Raw genomic sequence first — 19,444 nt, 5'->3', positions numbered from 1 at the left:
CCAGGACCCAAGCCCTGGTTAGAGTCAGGACTTCCAGGTCTGCCAGGCTCTTCGCTGCGTAGGAGCCTGGAAATCCTGGCATAGGAGAGCTGCCCCAGAGCCATGGACCTTGCAAACCCCAAGGTAGCCCACATGGTGGGGCTCCTCAACAGCCTGGCTGGCAAGCTTGCAGGGTTCCATCAGGCTCTGCCAGAACCCTGCTTGTGATCTGGCAAAAGTTCATCGAACTGGACTCATTTTTGAGAGCAATTTCAAGTTTGATGAACCGACATTTTCCAGTTTGGTTGGAAAATTTCCAACTAACTCTAATTGTAATTGCATATTGCTCTTCTAATAATAGTGTTGTTGTATACTACTGAGTTAACAGACTTAGCGCTAGCACGTATTATTCATAATTCAAGTACTGTTGTGTCCTTTCACATTTTCACTGTTACCTTTCAAAAGTTCATGTCCTTCATTTTTCACACCAGTGACAACAGATTCCTAAGGAAAAATAACAGTTTATTCTGTAATGTAGTAACAACTAATAGTGTAATATGGTAGTTACGGGTTTCATCTGTCTACTTTTTTTTTTTTTTTTTTGCATTCAAAAAGATTGATTTAGTGCTAATACATTTACATTAATCAAAAACTTTAAAAGTTCTGAGTTTCACACATTCATATAGTAAAAAAAAGCAGATTCACCAAAAGGGAACTGTAGACAGGCAGAAAGAGAACTTCAAATTACACAGGTATATTGGAAGGAAAATAAACCACTAAGCTTTTCGGACTATTCTGAGCCCAAATACAAAGCATTGTGATGCAATCAAGCTTAAAAAAAAAAAAAATCCTAATTCCTGTACAGATTACAATAAAATAATCAGACAATGCTCACACTTACTTTTTCCACGGCATAATTAAATCAATGTATGGGAAAGGGAGTGAGTGCAGCAAAACTGACATTTGGATTAGATGATCCAAGAGGACCTTCTCAATCCTCCCTCCCTCCCCACCCTTTTTTTAAACTATAGGGTAAGAAAGTGTTCCACAAAGTAAATAAATCTGAGGTGTTTTCCCCCCACATTCAGACCCTCTGCTTCATATTTTTAGATATAGTCTCTGCAATGCATGGGAACTATATAAATGAGTCCTTAGAAGAAAACACACACTTATTTGAGTATTCATGACAAAAAGTAAAATTTAAAAGAAATAGGACCGTTCTATTTTATTTTATATGAATTAACCTAATAAAAATGTACTTTATTCAAGTTCTATGACCTCTAAGTTTAACTCTTCCCTGGAGTACATCGTTTCAAAGTTCAAACACACAGACTATTTTGTTTCAAAAATATATTTAAATTAAGTCCTCTAATTATATCTGACCTGGTGGTGTAACAAAGTAAGAAGCAGAATGGTAATAATATCCAGTGATACAAAAGCATAAAAAGCTCATATCAACTATAAAAATGACGAGGTAAGGATTTTTGATTACTTGCTAGAAGAAATTATTTCACACAAAAAACAAGAGTCATGGAGTGCCTATTTTTTTTTTTTTTTAAATACATCTCACCTTATGCAACTGATCGCTTTTAATCTTTTCAACAGGAAGAGGTTTGCCATCATGAAAGTTGGTAAGAATCAATGCAATTGTTGCAAGTGTTTTACCCTAGATAAAATGCAAAGGATAGAATTTATGGTTTTTCCAGAGATAAGTCAAACTGTATTCAAATTCACTAAAGCACTACACATAGTTACCAGTCCCATATCATCAGCCAGTATTCCTCCAAGAACAGTTTCTGGTCGTTCTTTTTCAGCAAAGTTTGTAAGTGTATTATAGTAGAAGCTATTTTTCTCTTCCCAAAACAATGGCAACTCCTTACTGTTCTCACGTGAAACCATCCAAGCTAAAGCCTGCTTTTGGTGTGGAAGTAATGGTGTTCCAACAGCCTATAAGTAAAAAAAGGTGATGTTATACATCTTTCACATGAAATAACCATTTTCCCATTGGGAAGGGAGAGGGGAAATAACATTTGGTTAATTGCTCTCTTAAAAAACTTTATTTAAATTAACTGATATTTAGGACAACTCATTATTCTAGCATGACACTGCTAAATTTTGAAGATATGTATAGATGTTTATATATAAAATGTGTAACAGAATTTAAGGCTTGATTTAAAAACCTACATAAGACTTTTTCAATAGAACAAATACCTCTGCTCCTTCCATTTCATGAGTTTTATCGTCTTCTTTCAGATCTTCAAACAATTTGTCAAACTCACTTTTAAGCTGCAATGCATAAACACAGAAGCTGCAATTAAACTCAACTTCTACGTTAAATAAATACTTGATGACAGAACAGATGCCAGTCACATGGCCATATGGATACCCAGATCTCCAAATGACTCCTCGAGCCACTAGAATCTGTAACTGCTGCTACTGGGGAGGTAGGTAACAAACAACATGTGGCAATGTGAAAAAGCAGAAGTAGTGGGGGAACAGACCCATTCATATCTAACCTTGGCACTAAAATGTGCATTAAAATAGGGTGAGGTATACCGGTACAGCTATGTGAAAAAATCTTCACAGTGCTAGGTACACTTGGCCAAATTTAGACTTGAAATGGGTGCAATTCAAATGATCTCTGTGAAACTCTTTAGCTCAAACCAAGGCTTTTCATGGCTCGATAATTTAAATGGACAAAGTCAAGTAAAAAACAACAATAGTGAGCAAAATATCGACAAACGTGCCCTTTAAAAGATCTGTTTCAGAGGGGGGGAAAAAAAAGACGGTTACTCACCTTTGTAACTGTTGTTCTTCGAGATGTGTTGCTCATATCCATTCCAGTTAGGTGTGTGCGCGCTGCGTGCACATTCGTCGGAGAAACTTTTACCCTAGCAACAGTCGGCGGGTTGGCTGGGCGCCCCCTGGAGTGGCGCCGTTATGGCACCGGATATATACCCCAGCCGACCCGGCCATCCTCCAGTTCCTTCTTGCCGGCTACTCCAACAGTGGGGAAGGAGAAGTGGTTTGGATGGATTGAGCAACACATCTCGAAGAGCAACAGTTCACAAAGGTGGAGTTAACTGTCTTTCTTTTCGAGTGATTGCTCATATCCATTCCAGTTAGTGATTCCCAAGCCTTACCTAGGCGGAGGGGTCGGAGTTGATGTTGGCAGCATGCAGAACCGCTGTGCAAAGCTGCCGATATCTCTAGACTGTTGGACCAGAGCATAGTGCAGGCCAAGGTGTGGACCGCATGGACCAGGTCGCTGCGCGGCTATCTCCTGGAGAAGCCGGAAGCAGATTGAATGAAGCTTGAGCCTGGTTGAATGCGCAGCTGAGGTGGCCTTGAAGGGACGATAGCCAGTCATGCATGTCGCGTATGCACGCTGTTACCCAAGAGGAAATCCTATATTCTGATTTGGTAGACCTTATATCCACTTCCCTGACTGCCACGACAGCTGGGAGACTTATTCGGACGGACTTAGTCCGTCGATATAAAAGCGAGGCCTGCGGACATCTAAGGAGTGGTAACTGCTGCTTCCGTCATGAGGTGAGGCGTTTGGAAAGAAGACCGGTGAGGAAGATGTCCTGCTTGGTATGGAAGGCACACGTACTTTAGGGTAGGGAAGCTGAGATAGATGTCGCACTGTACCTTGTCCTTGTGAACGAAGTAGTACGGCGTCCACCGTGAGCGCCGAAGTCGGAGACCTTTTGGCCGATGTAATGCCAACAGAGACTTTTTTCGCCCGACAGGTTACAGGACGACAGCATTGCCATGGCTCAAGGTGATCATGAGTCTGTTTCGGATAACTGAATCAGGGAGGGCAGAGCGTCTAGCTGGTGGGTAGAGGCGCTCTGGCCCTTAATAATCTAGTGACCATGGTGGTGGGAAAACACGGAGGGCCACCCTCTCCTGGATGGAAAGTGGAGCATAGCCGCCAAGATGCACCTTCAGAGAGGATGTCGCCAGTCCTGCTGTTAAGAACCAGAGTATCTCAGGACCGTGGAATCGAGGCCTCGAGGAGTGATCCTGTGTGCCACCACAAGAGAAATTTTCCTTGCCAGGTACGTGGTCGAGTGGAAGCTTTCTGCTACTGAGGAGCATATGCTGTACCAGAGCGGACGGGAACTCCGCTGGTTTAGCCATGCAGAAGCCACAGCCATGAGATGCAGGGTTGCAGGTCTGGGTGGCGACCTGCAGGTCCTGTGTGATCGAGGTCTGGAAAGGTGGGGGAGGGAAACTGGACTGCCCTGCGACAGGTGAGCAGGGGTGTGTACCAGTGGCTAGTCTTTTTATGGGCCACCGCAGCGCATCCAGGATCGATGCGCTCTGTCCCTGCGGAGCTTTTATCAGACCTTGTGACCAGAGGGACTGGTGGAAGGCGTATGCAGGTTGTTGCCCCACGAACAGGAGGATCGGTCCAGTGATCGCTCCCGGTGAGAGACCCTGAAAGGAGCCAGAATCCGGCACTTCCTGTTCGAGAGGAGAGGCAAAGAGGTCTCATGAGCAGAAACCCCCCCTCTTGGAAGATCGAATGGCTGACGTCTGGTTCTTATCGACCTTTCGTGACATAGAGGATCAGCTCAACCGATTCCGCCAGATCGAACCCCCGGGAAAGACGCCACCAGGAGTTCTATCGAGTGCGTGCTAACAGAAAAGTCCCTGTCGAATGGCTTTGCGACACAGGGGAGAAGAGCGAGTCCCCCCGTTTGCTGATATAATATGTGGCTGTTGTGTTGTCTGTGAACACAGAGACACAACGGCCATGCAGATGTTGTTGGAACGTCTGACATGCGAGGCAGACTGCTCTCAACTCCCGGACGTTTATGTGGAGCGTCAGCTCCTGCAGCGACCAAAGGCCCTGTGTACGAAGGTGACCTAGGTAAGCCCCCCAACTGAGGGATGACACATCCGTCGTTAAGGACAGCGAAGGCGGTGGTGGATGGAACGGTATCCCTGCACATACCAGGGAGGGAGTTAGCCACCAAATCGAGAGAGCGTAGGGTGCTCGGGGGAACTGTCACCAGGACGTCTATAGGGTCCCTGTCCGGGCGGTAGACTGAATTGAGCCAAATTTGAAAGGGGCGCAGGCGGAGCCTGGCATATTTGGTCACATAAGTACATGCTGCCATACGCCCCAGTAGGCCAAGACACGTGCGAGCCGAGGTGGTTGGGGAGGTCTGCAGACCTCGAACGATCGACGCAATCATCTGGAAGCGGGGCTGAGGGAGGTAAGCCCTGGCTTGAGTGGAGTCCAGCGTCGCCCCTATGAAGTCCAGCCTTTGTGTGGGGACCAGAGTGGACTTCTCGGCATTGAGGAGCAGCCCCAGCCGGAAGAATAGGTCCGTGATTATGCCGACATGCTGTCGGACCTGAGTCTGGGAGGCTCCCTTGATGAGCCAGTCGTCCAGATACGGAAATACCTGTATTTGTTGACGGCGGAGGTGGGTGGCGACGACGGCCATGCACTTCGTGAATACCCTTGGGGCCGTGGAGAGGCCGAAGGGGAGGACCGTAAATTGGAAGTGCTGGTGGTTGACCACAAAGTGAAGATACCTCCTGTGTGGAGGAAAGATGGCAATGTGGAAATATGCGTCCTTCATGTCGAGGGCGGCATACCGGTCTCCAGGATCCAAGGACGGGATAATAGTCCCTAGGGAGACCATACGGAACTTCACCTTGACCATCCACTTGTTGAGGCCTCGCAGGTCTAGGATAGGCCTGAGGCCTCCCTTGGACTTGGGAATCAGAAAGTAGCAGGAATAAAACCCCTTCCCTCTCTCCTCTGATACCTCCTCTATAGCTCCTGCGGCAAGGAGAGACTGCACCTCTTGTAAGAGGACTTGCTCGTGAGAGGGGTCCCTGAAGAGGGACTGGGATGGGTGGTGGGAAGGCGGGGATGAAGCAAATTGGAGGTGGTGTCCTTGCTTCACCGTGCGTAGAACCCAGAGATCTGAAGTCAGTTGGGACCATGCCTGGAGGAAATAGGAGAGACGGCTGGAGAAGGGAGGGGAAGGATCCTGTCTTGAGACTGGTACGCCGTCCTCGGGCCCACCTTCAAAAGTTGGACTTAGGCCCCGGAGGTGCTTTTGGGGGCCTGTGGTTTTGACCCCCTTGGGGTCCGGACTGGCGTCTACGGCCACCCCGCCCGCGCCTCCTACTGAAGTCCTGCCTGTGCCGAGGCGTAAAGTACGGGCAGTGGGGTTGAGGTCTGAAGGGTCTACGTTGGGTCATGGGGGTATGCATGCCCAACGAGCGCATGACGACCCTGTTGTCCTTCAAACTCTGCAACCTGGGGTCAGTCTTCTCCGAAAACAAACTCTTGTCATCAAAGGGTAAGTCCTGGCTGCTGTATTGGAGCTCGGGTGGAAGGTTGGAGACCTGGAGCCAGGAGATACGACTCATGGTAATACCGGAGGCCAGAGTTCTGGCTGCCGAGTCGGCCGCATCGAGGGACGCTTGGAGAGAGGTTCTGGCCACCTTCTTCCCTTTCTCCAGGAACGCGGAAAATTCCTGGCGTGAATCCGGGGGCAGTAGTTCAGTGAACCTACCGACCTCCGCTCAGGTGTTATAGCTGTAACGGCTCAAGAGAGCCTGCTGGTCGACCACCCGGAGGTGCAGCGCCCCCGCTGAATACACCTTACGACCCAGGAGGTCCATCCACCTAACTCCTTGGATTTTGGGGCTGGTGCCTGCTGGCCATGGCGTTCCCTTTCATTGACCAACTGGACAACTAATGAGGACGGAGGAGGATGAACATATAAGTACTCATACCCCCAAGAGGGTACCATGTATTTCCTCTCAACTCCCTTTGCTGTAGGGAGAATGGAGGCTGGGAACTGCCATAAGGTGTCGGCAGTGGCCTCGATAGTCTTAATAAAATGGCAGAGCCACCCTAGTGGAGGCATCCGCAGACAGGATGCTGATGACGGGGTCCTCGACCTCTGGGACTTCCTCCACTGGGAGGTTAATGTTGAGTGCCACCCTGCGAAGGAGGTCCTGATGGGCCCTGAGGTCTATTGGCGGGGGCCCTGATGACGAGGTCCCTGCCACAGCCTCATCCGGAGAAGAAAAGGATGATTCTCCGGGGATGAGAGGGTCCTGAATGGCCTCTTGCTCCTGGGGCGGTTTCTGCTCTAGCGGTACCGGGGAGTCTGGAGGGTGGGTCATCTGCTCCTCCGTCTCAGCTGGAGGGGGACGGGTAATGGTGGCCTCTGGTGCCCGATGTTCTGAGGCAGCAGAGCGGGTCTGGACTAAAGGGAGCACCTTGGGCTTGATGGTATGCCCAGGGTGTCCAAAAGGACCACTGTTGAGGTCCCATGTCCTGAGACCGGACGTCCTGGAAGACCCCCGTAGGCATCTCCTTATCACGGTCCTGGTCGTAATAACTGTCCGCGTGGGAGGACACCGACGTCTGCCTGGACGGCCATGGTGGAGCAGAGAAACCTGGAGCAGAAGTCCTGATGGACCTTGCTCCCCTCTTCAGCGGGGACCGGTGCCGGTATTCAGATCGGTACCGAGATTGAGACCGGGACCTGCGACCGGTGCCGGGAGGTTGACCGGGATCTCGAGTCCCTGCGGCGTGATCGGCTCCGGGAGGTACGGTGCCTGGGTCGGTGCTGGCAACCAGAGCGGTGCCGCGAATATCGAGGCAGAGAACAAGAGTCCAACCGGTGCTGTGTAGAGGAACGGTGCCGGGACTGCGAGCGGCGTCTAGAGTGGGAGCGTCATCTTGACCGGGAGCGCCTGCGGGACCGTGACCTTGAGCGGTGCCAGTCAGCTGAGCCGACAGACGGCAGTCTGGTCAGGGTCGGCTTGCCCATAGATTGGAATACCCGCACCGGCAGTGCCGGGGGTAGGGGCAGTGCCGCATCAGTGATGGCAATCAAGTCCCTCGCCGCCGAAAACGCCTCCGGTGTAGACGGCATAGTGAGCTCTACCACAGCGGGCGCCGGGGAGCTATCAGGCGCCGGACTCGACGGCCCTTGCGGGGCAGGAATCGACGGGGCCGGTTTAGGCGGTGCCACAGCAGGTATCGATGCCGGGCAGTCCGATTTAGGCGCAGTCTCTGGCTGTGATGCGGATGTTGCCGAAGCAGCAGGAGTCTTACTTCTTCGACCTCGGGGAGAGAGAGCAGTGTGGAGTCGATTTCGGTGCCGGCGGTGGCCGGTGCCACGGTAAGAAGAAACCGGAGGATGGCCGGGTCGGCTGGGATACAAATCCGGTGCCACAACGGCGCCACTCCAGGGGGCGCGCAGCCAAGCCGCCGAATGTTGCTAGGGTAAAAGTTTCTCCGACGAACGTGCACGCGGCGCGCACACACCTAACAGGAATGGATATGAGCAATCACTCGAAGAAGAACCAAATACTTCAGTGCTCATGAAAAAGGACTAATCCTCACTTTCATGAGCACCAAGTTCACTTTTTTTAAAGTACATATTTTCAACATAACTACCTACCAAAAAAAAAAAAAAGCCACCACAAACCTGTTCTGTTGTCATCTGCACAGCAGCATGTCCTGGAGCACTATAGCTTGGTCCAGCTCTCCCAGAAACCCAGCTAGATCCAAAACCAAATTCTGAACCTGTGTTCCATTTAGAACAACACACACAGCAGTTAGAGACTTGGCTTGCTCAGATGAATAAAAAACAAACGGGGAGAAAAAGGCACCATATCATCTTATCAGTCAACTATGTGCAGTAGAAACCAAGAGTTTTTACCAACTAATGGCTATTTGTGACATATGGGAAATGACTACGAGCGTAGTTCCTTGTGAAGAGTCCTATTGCTTACCAGTTAGGCATTTTTATTCTTACGTTTTGTAATGTTTTAGTAGTTTAACAATTCAATGCACAATTAGATCAACAAAAAAAGGAAAGAACTGCATAAGGTTATGCAAGTATAACATATCAAAGCATGACTTGTTGATTTCAAGAACCCTGGTACAAGGGGTTGGGGAGGGGGAAATGTTGACACGATTACATTTCTGTTATAACATGGTTTGATTTTTCACCATGCAAAAAGATGAAACTCTGTTCCACTCACATTAAGATCAGGACTATAGCACAGTTTCTTTCATCTTTGTTTTAAATATATTAAAGCACTTAATTATATCTACATGCTCAACAATTTTACAAAAAACACAACTTTACTAATGTCAACATTGTATATTCATCCACCTTTAAATTATATACCAACTCTATGATTTATCCCAGTCAGGAACAAGGAAAAGAAATGGGCCTAATACTATGCCAAAAGCCAACAGGCTCTTTTGCACACCTGCGGGGAGGCAATATTTTGCGTCAACACTATGAAAAGAATTAGCATGAACACTTGACTCCCTTTCTTTCACAAGGAGGTTAGTGATACCAACACAATTTCCAGGTCATACCCAGGCTGAAAGATAAAAGGATTTTTTAAAAAAAAAAAAAAAAAAAAAAATTCCAGAGGATAACAAATATGCTTTGCCACAACCTTCAATCACTTTTCATGTCTACAAAGTCAAAGAAAAAAAACCTACATTATAGCACAGATGGAGCACAACTGCACATTCACTATGAACTCGGATCTGGCCACTTTGGGGCTGGTGATGTTCCCAATGAATCCACAGGAATATTACATTGACTTCACTAGGAGCAGGATCAAGCCTTTAGAGTTTCTTCTAACAACTGGGGTTTTGCAAAGCTCATCTTTAAAATATTTTAAAGACAAAACAAACAAATCTATAACTTACTTTTTGAAGGAGGAGCCAATTTAAATCCATGCATTTTCAATTTATCTAGAACAGTTTGCTTATTTTCTTCTTTTCCCCAAAAACTCATTTGTACAGGCATAGTAAAGGCATTCTTTGCTCCATAAGGGACAACCCTAAGAAAAAAAGGAACATACCTCTCACTTAAAAAGTAAAACATTTTATAGAAGACTCCAATAGAGAAAATACATAATTAATACTCCCATGAAATAAAGAACTTGTTATAGTCATTAGAACATTGAAACAGTAAGTCACAAGTTCCACCAAGGAAGCAGACTCCTAAGAAAACTATCAGGCATATATCTATATAGTGAGATTCCTTTATTGTCATTCTGTGTGTCATTATGGAACCCAGAATTTCCATCGCGTCAGTGTAAATGGTAGCTGTTTCCATACAAGCACGGTTGAAAATTCTTTTTGTTCAGACAATCATCAGGTTGAATCATCAATGAGATTGGTGGTGTATTACCAATTTGTTTTAAGTTCTCAGCCATTTTGACTTTATGAAGTATACCTATGTGACATACAGCTAGAGTAAGGCAAGTATTTGTGCCATACCAAGAGTCCCTAGACCATGATGATATCAGAGGGAACTCAACCAACCATTGTTCTACAGCTAATTTTCATGCAACAATCTCAATTGGCTATATGAGGCAAACTGCACAGACGGTGGACTACTTGGCCCAAGTGCTATATCCATGCAACAGCACAAGCTTTCAGCTTCTACCTCAATATTAAATACGCAATGGGCCAGATTCTCATTTGTACAAAGGCCTGTTTTACACCACTATGGCAGCATATAACTGTGCTTAAACTAACTTTATGCTCATTTTAAGCCCCTTTACCCTACCAGAATAGTGTAAAGTGCCCTTAGCATAAGTAACAATAAGGCTCATAATACAGTCTTTTTATATGATATTAATACATTACAGATGGAGCAGTTAGTTCCACCAAATGTTACAGTTGCCTATAGCTTTCAATTATAAGATCCTGTTTTAGTTACTTTTAACTTTTTTAAACTTTACCCACTCAGGCTGAAGTTTTCCTTGTAAGATATCTGCCTGGGGCTGAATTTTTCTGGAATATTTCAGCAAACACAGTTCACCTGCTCCTCAAATTAGTTTAGGGGAAAATAACACATTATTTTGTCCATGTTTAAAAAAAAAAATCTTACAAATATTTCATTGGGGAGCTCTAGCACTTCCATGTTTTGGAGCAAGGACTTGAAATTTAGCAGGAAGCAAAAAACAGAGCTAGGGATATTTTTAAATCAAAAAAAAATTCTTTTTTTTTTTGGTGAGGGGGCAAAAAAAAACACACATTTGACAAAACCTTTTACAGATTCATATCAGTTCTATCAAAGTTGGTCATGTTAAAAAAAAACACTAGAAATGAGAAAAAAGTTAAAACATGACATTTTCTATGGGAAATTTTTCAAGTTATTTGGTTCAAATCACCTTTGTTTCAAAAATTTTACAAAAATATCAAACATTAAAATTCGCTTGAAATCAAAACAAAAAGTTCTGTTTTAGCTTGTCCTAAACATTTTATTTGACCCAACACATTTTTCCCCCCACAGTTTTCTGGAATTGCCAGTGAACCAAAAAAAAAATAAATCTGTTGTTGGCACAGCTCTAGAAGAGTTCCTTTTGCTATCCCCCATGACAAAATGTCCAAATTTAGCCAAGTCAGAAACCTACAAAAAAAACTCAGTTCCCACAAGCTCAGCAGAGGTATGTTAGAGGCTGGCACCATTATTAACAAGGTTTCCAGAGGATGCTATTCGTGAAGGACAAAAACAAAAATGACCCAAGAAGATGAGTCTGCAAAGAGAACAAAGCTGCAATTATTGTTAAAAATAGTGCGGGTGGGAGCTGGGATGGGTGAGGAGAATGGAGAGCAATCACTTGTACAGGACAGTTTACACTTTAAGAGCTCAAAATCTGAAGACAATGTCCAAATTTAATGAAAACCTAAAAAACGATTTAAATAGTTTCAGGATTTTTCTACTCATCTCAGCATGTGTTCTGATTTTTGAATTCTTGGAGTCTGGCACCAGTCACAGAAAAATGAGATTAGCAAGAATTAGCCAGGACTGTAAAATTGTCATGAAAATTTGGCAAGAAAACTTTTACATCAGTTTAACATTATATAATTGCTATTTAACATTTTTCTGATTGTTACTGCGAATCAAATCAGAATCAGAAACTGATTCACAGCCACCTATAATTAAATTTAGCAAAAAAAAAAATAAAATAAAATCACAATTTTGCCTGTGTTACAAATTGTCATTTTCCAATAAGACAGTTGCTCAGAAATACTAATTTTATTGTATGCACACGCTGAGAAAAAACTTTTTGCCACATTCACTTTCAGGAAAAAAAAAAAAGGTTTTTCTTTTACAATAAGTCTGCATAATGTATTAGAATACAGAATTAGTTCAAAATTTTCCCACAGAAGAAAAAATGTCAATGAAAATTTAATCTTTTGTTTTTGTTGAAATTTTCCACGGAAATATTTTAATTTTCTGAAAATACTGAAAGATTTCAGCCAAAAAAACTTTCTGGATTGGAACAAATATTTTGATGAACAAAAAAGTTTCCCATGGAAACGAGACTTTTTGGGGGGGAGGGGAATCATTTAGTCAAACATCCATGTTTTCCATCAAAAACAGTTTCAAACAGAAAATTTTTCACCAGCCCTACTAGAATCCTTTAAAAAGAGCCAAACCAATGAGTAAAAATTACAAATTAAGCTTTTGTCAATTCTACTCTCACTGATGCCTCTAGAATTTGTCATTCGCAGCAGAAAATGAACTGTAATCTGGATGGTTCATAAAGGGAGCCTATAGCCTGCAGCTATGACACTTAAATTCTGTTATGGCAGCCATCAGTGTTACTTTCAGTAATCTCAGCTAAAAGGATATATACTTTCATTGTTGCTACATAAAATATACTAAAAATATTAAAATTGATATTACCTTATAAAAATGAAGCGAAATATTTCATCTGCCCACTTACCCTTCAACTATTGCTAGCTTGTTGTCCATGATATACGCCAAGGGCGCTGCAAGTTCTTTTTTGATATGGCCTACCTGGTTTCCATTCACATTGTTTACTTTTACTGCATTTTTATCATAGAGGTTATTGGGCTCTCTCTGAAGTGCAACCATTTCATTATTGTTAACCTTTGGGGAGAAAGAAAAAAAGAGAGCACAGACTTGTTTAGTTACAAGTTATTTACAGAAATATCTACATGTATAGCCATTCTGAAGCTAAATTTAAAGATTATTTTAGCATAATAGGCTGTTTTTACCTCTAATAATTCTTTATTCAAAATACTAAGAACTTTAGAAATTAGTAAGAGGTGGACTTCAGAGCCCAAGCTCCATCCTGAGCAGCTACTTCAAAGTACTGTCTGCACAACTATTTTTTGAGCACTGGCACAAACCCTGCTAGGCCAAGTCTGTCAACCTGGATTGGTAGGTTCGCTGCCTGCGGGCTGGTTAGACAGACCCTATAATACTTCGTACTTATTCAATACTCCTCATTTGCAGAATTCATGGCTCGTTACAAAAAGCTAGTAAATATCATCATTCCTTTTTTACCAGTGGAGAAACTGAGGGAAAGGTATGTTAAGTGACTTGCTTAAAATCACATGGGCTAGATATACAATCCATGTCTCCTGGCTTCCAGTCCTATTGAAGTGCTATATCATCAAAAGTCTCCATCCACCAACACTGTAAAGACTGTGGCCAGCAGGACTGAGCTAGGATGTTTGCATAGTCCTAAATGAGTGTACAACTGAAGAGAGCAAGAAGGGGAGGGCACTATGAGAAAGGAAAACACCTTCCCTTCCATTAGGGTCAACTTCTTGGGGCCTGCTCTTATCTTACCTCCAGCCAGCTCCTGAGTAAATAACTAAAGCAGATCTAAGAGATACCTTAACAATCCTGAAATTTAAATTGCACGTTTAAACTACTGAATTCTTTTAGAACTGTGTAGAATCTTAAATGCACTGATATGAACAAATGAATGAGAAAACCCTAGGACTTGTCAGAAAATACTGGAAAGCTGTGCAATTTTAACAACGAAAGGGCAAAATGTTCAATTTTTTTCCACTTTCCAACTACCTCTGCTTAGTAGCACTTTATTATTCATACTGCACTTACAACCCCTGTGTAATAACGTAGTCCAACCACATTTCCTCGCAAGGTTCCAAATAAAACAGCTGAATCTGTATCTTCATCTGTCCCAGGAATGTCATCTGTACATAGAAAGTCTTCTAACCCAAACTGGGAAGAAAAATCACGAGAGGTATAATGGGAATAGGTCCTATCTCCTCCAAGATGGGTAGACTGTAAGTATTTCCAGGCAGAATCTCTGCAGAAAGACAGCATAGAAGTTATTTGACATTATATTTTAAAATGTAGTCTGAATGTTTCAGTTACTCTTGATCCCCTTTTATAAGTCTCTATTTAATTTTCCCTTTTATAGTGTGAATATATATATTTCACATCTTTATGTAACCATTCTATCTTACCTGGCAATTTTCACCTAAGTTATATCCTTAAAAAAAAAAAAAAAGTCTCCAGGACATTATAGTCTCACATAAACAACACATTGTCAAATTATTTTTACTATTTAACTGACTAGAATACAATCTTCAAGCACTCAGAAAAAAAGAGTCAACACTGTAGAGTAGGAGGTTTGAATTGCTTTTAGGGCAAGACTGAGCAGCAGGAGCTTGACTGATGTTACTGCTTCAGAATTTTTTCTGCTGAGTGGAGGATCAAAAGAGTAAGGGGCAGAAGAGAGTAATGTCTCATACAACAGAGCACCAGAATTCTGAGTTGGTTCCTCATGCTCAGAGGTTTATAATTTTCTGCTGAAAAAGGATACAGAGACTCTGCCATGGCAAAAATGCTTTCGTTTCATTCTCCAGAAAGGGCTGGAAAAAAAGGGCAACACTGCGTTTTTAATAGAATACTGCCCTAAACTTCACTGGCCCCCCATATTCCTAACTTTGTCAAAAGTCATAGAGAATATGCACAAACATGATGTTTTTCCAACCTTAATATAGTCCCACATAATAAGCACTTTACAAACAGTTTATTTCGCATGGGTTCTCTCAAAAAGCAGAGTGGCTCTTCTCATTGATAATACCTGATCACTTCTGCCTGACATCACATTTATGGACTGTCAGAATCCACAAGACAGAGCAAGAGGAAAGTAATATAAACAAATTATCATCTGCATTAGAAATCTACACTTTTCAGGTGAGATACAATGAGGTACAAAGCCAAACTGTAATAAGTCACTTGAGTTGCTTTATTGAATATAGTACAGTTCAAGTAGTGAAGTTACTTTTATAACACTTCTGAGACAACTACTCAATCTCGGCATATATAGTTATACTGGATACTCACAGTAAGAATCTTCACCAACCAGATGAAGTTTCTTTCTTATATTCCTTCTCTCTTATTATAAAGAGAAATCCTCAGTAACGCCTCAGTATATTGAACTTTTTGGCTAACTCATAAAAACATCTGTGACCATGAAATACATGTATTCACATCAATATAAAGAAAAGCACTAACACTTGCTGATCTTTACAAAAGCAACACAAAAATGAGTGCTCAGTGCTTTGGAAGGTGGTTAACAGTTAATAGCATAGCACATTATAACTTTGCACAGCAAGACCTTCCTGCACAGTCGTATTATTTACTTAAATTATCTTAAACTACTGTCAGTGAGTGTGACTAGGCTTCCAAATGTTGTGTATTTGGAGCTTTGTCTGGATCAACTTTGGTTTCTTTTGCACGTCATTCTAAAATTAGAGTAATCCATGGTTAGGTAACAACCACAGAATCAGACTCACAATTTAGCCAGGGTTTACCACAAAGTCACCTAAGCTTTGCCCACCTGAAGGCTATACTAGCAACTTGTCAATTCGAAAGCCACATCTATGTTGTGCCACATACCTTCTATGTTCTTATAGGACTAAACTGGCATTACATAGGTGTGTGACGGGGAAAGTGAAATAAGCAACCAACTCCACCAGCTACTGGCTTGACATGGAAGGGAACACATACCATACCCGTATAAAGGGTGGCTGAGCAACTGGTTCAAGATGTACTTGCTTCCTATGGAACTCCAGGTGAATCATCCATAACTCCTGCTGGGACTCCTGAAGCAGCACTTTCCTCTCTATATACACCTCTACCTCCATACAACGCTGTTCTTGAGAGCCAAAAAAATCTTACTGTGTTATAGATGAAACCGTGTTATATCAAACTTGCTTTGATCCACCAGAGTGTGTGGCCCCGCCTCCTCCAGAGCACTGCTTTACTGTGTTATATCCAAATTTGTGTTATACCAGGTCACGTTGTATCAGGGTAGAGGTGTACTAATTCAAGTAAGATGTGCTTTAAAGGAACAATCCTGCCCTGATCTGGAAATGTGGTGGTAGTGGAAAATAATGATCTAAATGCATTAATGTAATGTGTATAACTTAAGTGGGATGCCGGGATTTAGGGAGCACTAGAGCCCAGCTAAGAAGAAACAACAGCGGTCACAGAATGGGTATGGAAGGATGGAAGAGACAGGCATCTCACACCAGCAAGAAATGGTTGCTCTCTCTCCATTATAACCATCACATGTTCTCAACACTACAAATGATAACTGTCTCCATAATAGCCCGCTAACCCACTCTGGCCCAGGGTGCCCAGCTCCACCAGCCATCCCAGCCCAGGGCACCCAATCCACCCTCTCAACTCCACCAGCCAACCCAGCCCAGGGCACCCAGCCCCAACCTACCCCCTCAGCTCCACCAGCCAACCCAGCCCACGGCACCCAGCCCCAACCTACCCCTTCAGCTCCACCAGCCAACCTAGCCCACGGCACCCAGCTTCAACTTACCCCTTCAGCTCCACCAACCTCCCCGCCACCGGCCCAGGGCGCCCAACCTCAACCCATCTCCTCAGCTCCAGCAACCCCAACCCCAACCCCAACCCCACTGGCCCAGGGCGCCCAACCCCAACTCACCCCCTCAGCTACAGCAACCCCATCCCCCGGCCCAGGGCGCCCAACCCCAACCCATCCCCTCAGCTCTAGCAACCCCACCCTCCGGCCCAGGGCGCGCAGCTCCAATCCACCCCTTCCCCCAGCAACCGGCCACGCTGACCCCAGCTACACGAGCCCTGTCCCGCCTTCCCGTCCCAGCCGCACGCCGGGCCTCACCTCATGAACATCCAAGCCATGGTGCTGCTGGGGGCCGCCGCACGGCGAGGGTGCAGGCCCAGCGCCCGCCAAGGGACCCACAGACGAGCAGCCCACCAGCGACTTCTGTGCCAAGCCCACAAACACCAGTGCACAGCTCAGCGCTACCAGTCTGACCGACAACACCAGCACCAATCCCACCCAGGGTTTCACAGTCACCAGCCAATGAGAACAGGGCTGCGAAAAGGGGCGGGACTTTCCTCATGCGTTCTCTGTGCGACAAGAACAGAGCCGATGAAGAGCCGACAAATTACCCGTCGTGCGTTGCGCAGTGTTCCTCCGCCTCCCTGCCACTGCAGTTGCGAGGCAGCTCCAGACGGGCTGGTTGTTAATGAATCTGCTCTTCACCGTAAGCGGCCACCCTGGTACTGGCAGCTCTGTCCGAGGTGGCCTTCGGCTGTCTCCGTGTCCCGACACAACAGTCATGTTGCAAAGCGTGCAGAGAAGAGCTACTACAGGAGTCAAGGTCGTCTGGCTGTCCTGCCTCCTAGTAAAACAACAAGGAGTCCCACTTGGGGGGGAGTGGCACTGTTATGTTAAAGAAAGTATAGAGTCAAATATAGTAAAAATGTTGAATGGAACGGTGCCAGAGAATCTCTATGGATAGAAATTCCATGCTTGTATAGTAGGCCTGTACTACCAACTGCCTGACTAGGATGGTGATGGTGATTGTGAAATACTCAGATTAGAGAGGCTACAAAGAGAGAAACCCCACATTTGAGGTGTCCTAGGTTCAGTATGTCTCTATCTCCACTTTCACATTACAATTATTCTGGTAGTAACCCACTTGATGAGCAAACCCCACAGGATTTTTGGGTGCTGCAGGGATCTTTAGCTTAGGTACGAGGAGCGTTGTTGCAGACTGAATGAGGAAGCCAAAAAATACCCATGAGGGAGAGAGAGAGGAGGAAACAGTTTAATTATGAAAGTTATTTATTGCCAGGTAATAACCATAGGGGAGCCAAACAAACAAAACAGTTATAATATTAAATCTAACTTACATTTGATTATAGAAGTCAGGTTTAGAAAGCTATAACTTATCATACGAGTCAGGATCAGAAGGTTATAGCTAGAGAGAAAGAGGTGGGTTCTCACCACTCTGTAAAGCTTGAATTGATTGGCAGTCCCAGGTGGTGGTGGTAGCTCAGGGTCCAGAATGCTAGGGACAGGCAGAGCCCCCAGCACAATCAGTCAGGAGAAGGTGAAGTCTCAATTGAACTGATGCAGATTTTGGATCCAGGCATCAGAACACTTACTTGAGCATGGGTAGAGATTTTTGTAGGGAAACAACAATGGTTCAAGGGAGAACATTAGATTTGTTTATGGGTAAACTGATGGCTCAAGGGAGTATACTAAAGTTGTTTTGTTCACGGTAGACAATAGGAACTGATCATTCCTGGCTATGGGTGGTGTTCCTTGGAGGGAGCTCACAATGCAATTAGGGAGCTTCACTATTTTGGATACCAATAAAGGATTTATTACGAGAATTGGTCTGATAACTACTGAGCTGGGTATGTGCAGGTGTGGGTTCATTGATATCTGGAGCAGAGATCCCCTATCATGCAGTGCTTTCCTGCTTTTCTTGTCCCAGAGTTCTGTGCAGTTCTTGCCTTGGAATATCTGTTCTCCATTCTGTATTTTAATGGAGATGCCTCCCTGTCCCACCATCAACACAAATGAGGCTAGGGGAGTTTCCTTAATCCTGTCACCCTTGTCCCAGGAGTTTAGGTGTGTCTCCCACTGCCTTTTCATTGCTTTTTGTAAGTCTTCTGATTGGTTTTGGCTGAAGCAGAGGCTGTTGGGGGGAAGGTCTTTTGTGAGTCACACAGGCTGGGTACTGCGCCCTGGTTCCCCAAGAACGCAGAGCTGATAGGTGACAATGTAGGGGGGAAATTAGAAAAGCTAAGGCACAAAATGAGATTAAACTGGCTAGAGATATCAAGAGTAAAAAGAAACGTTCTACAAATACATTAGAAGCAAGAGGAAGACCAATGACAGGGTAGGCCCATTACTCAATGACTCTGTGGGGTGTGAGGGTTTGAGAGCCTGGGCTCCAGTCTGAGCCAGGAAGTCTACACAGCAATGAACCAGCCCTGCAGTCTGAGCCCCATGAACCCAAGTCAGCTGGCACAGGCCAGTTGTGGGTTTTACTTTGCTGTGTAGACATACTCTAGATAATCAAGGTGCTAAAGGAATATCAGTGAAGACAAGGCCATTGCAGAAAAGCTAAATGAGTTCTTTGCATTGTCTTCAATGCAGAGGATATGAGGTAGATTCCCACACCTAAGCCATTCTTTTTAGGTGACAAATCTGAAGAAGTGTCTCAGATCGACGTGTCAGTAGCAGAGGCTTTGGAACAAATTGATAAACAGTAATAAGTCACCAGGACCAGAGAGTATTCACCTACAAGTTCTGAAGGAACTCAAATATG

The 19,444-nt window shown here is 44.6% G+C and overlaps 1 protein-coding gene across 5 annotated transcripts in view; it reads right to left on the bottom strand.

Annotated features, from left to right (window-relative positions):
- The window catches only part of HLTF (helicase like transcription factor), a 67,170-nt gene extending 50,036 nt beyond the window's left edge, over positions 1-17,134 (bottom strand). For 4 of the 5 annotated variants that reach the window (XM_075068475.1, XM_032806207.2, XM_032806206.2 and 1 more), the window contains exons 1-9: positions 16,975-17,134; positions 13,905-14,115; positions 12,754-12,920; positions 9,716-9,849; positions 8,469-8,566; positions 2,191-2,265; positions 1,735-1,926; positions 1,550-1,645; positions 435-483 (exon numbers count right to left, since the gene is read on the bottom strand). In XM_075068475.1, the coding sequence (XP_074924576.1) occupies positions 435-483; positions 1,550-1,645; positions 1,735-1,926; positions 2,191-2,265; positions 8,469-8,566; positions 9,716-9,849; positions 12,754-12,920; positions 13,905-14,115; positions 16,975-16,994 (1,042 nt within the window). In that variant the 5' untranslated portion in view covers positions 16,995-17,134. The remainder of the gene's footprint in view (positions 1-434; positions 484-1,549; positions 1,646-1,734; positions 1,927-2,190; positions 2,266-8,468; positions 8,567-9,715; positions 9,850-12,753; positions 12,921-13,904; positions 14,116-16,974) is intronic. The other variant, XM_032806208.2, reaches the window with a different exon arrangement.
- Positions 17,135-19,444: the final 2,310 nt, after the last annotated feature.

The sequence above is a fragment of the Chelonoidis abingdonii genome, chromosome 8 (genome assembly GCF_003597395.2).
Source record: "Chelonoidis abingdonii isolate Lonesome George chromosome 8, CheloAbing_2.0, whole genome shotgun sequence".
Classification (NCBI taxonomy): domain Eukaryota; kingdom Metazoa; phylum Chordata; order Testudines; family Testudinidae; genus Chelonoidis; species Chelonoidis abingdonii.
The sequence above is the reverse complement of the archived record's forward strand: the minus strand, read 5'-3'. Positions and strand labels throughout refer to the sequence as shown.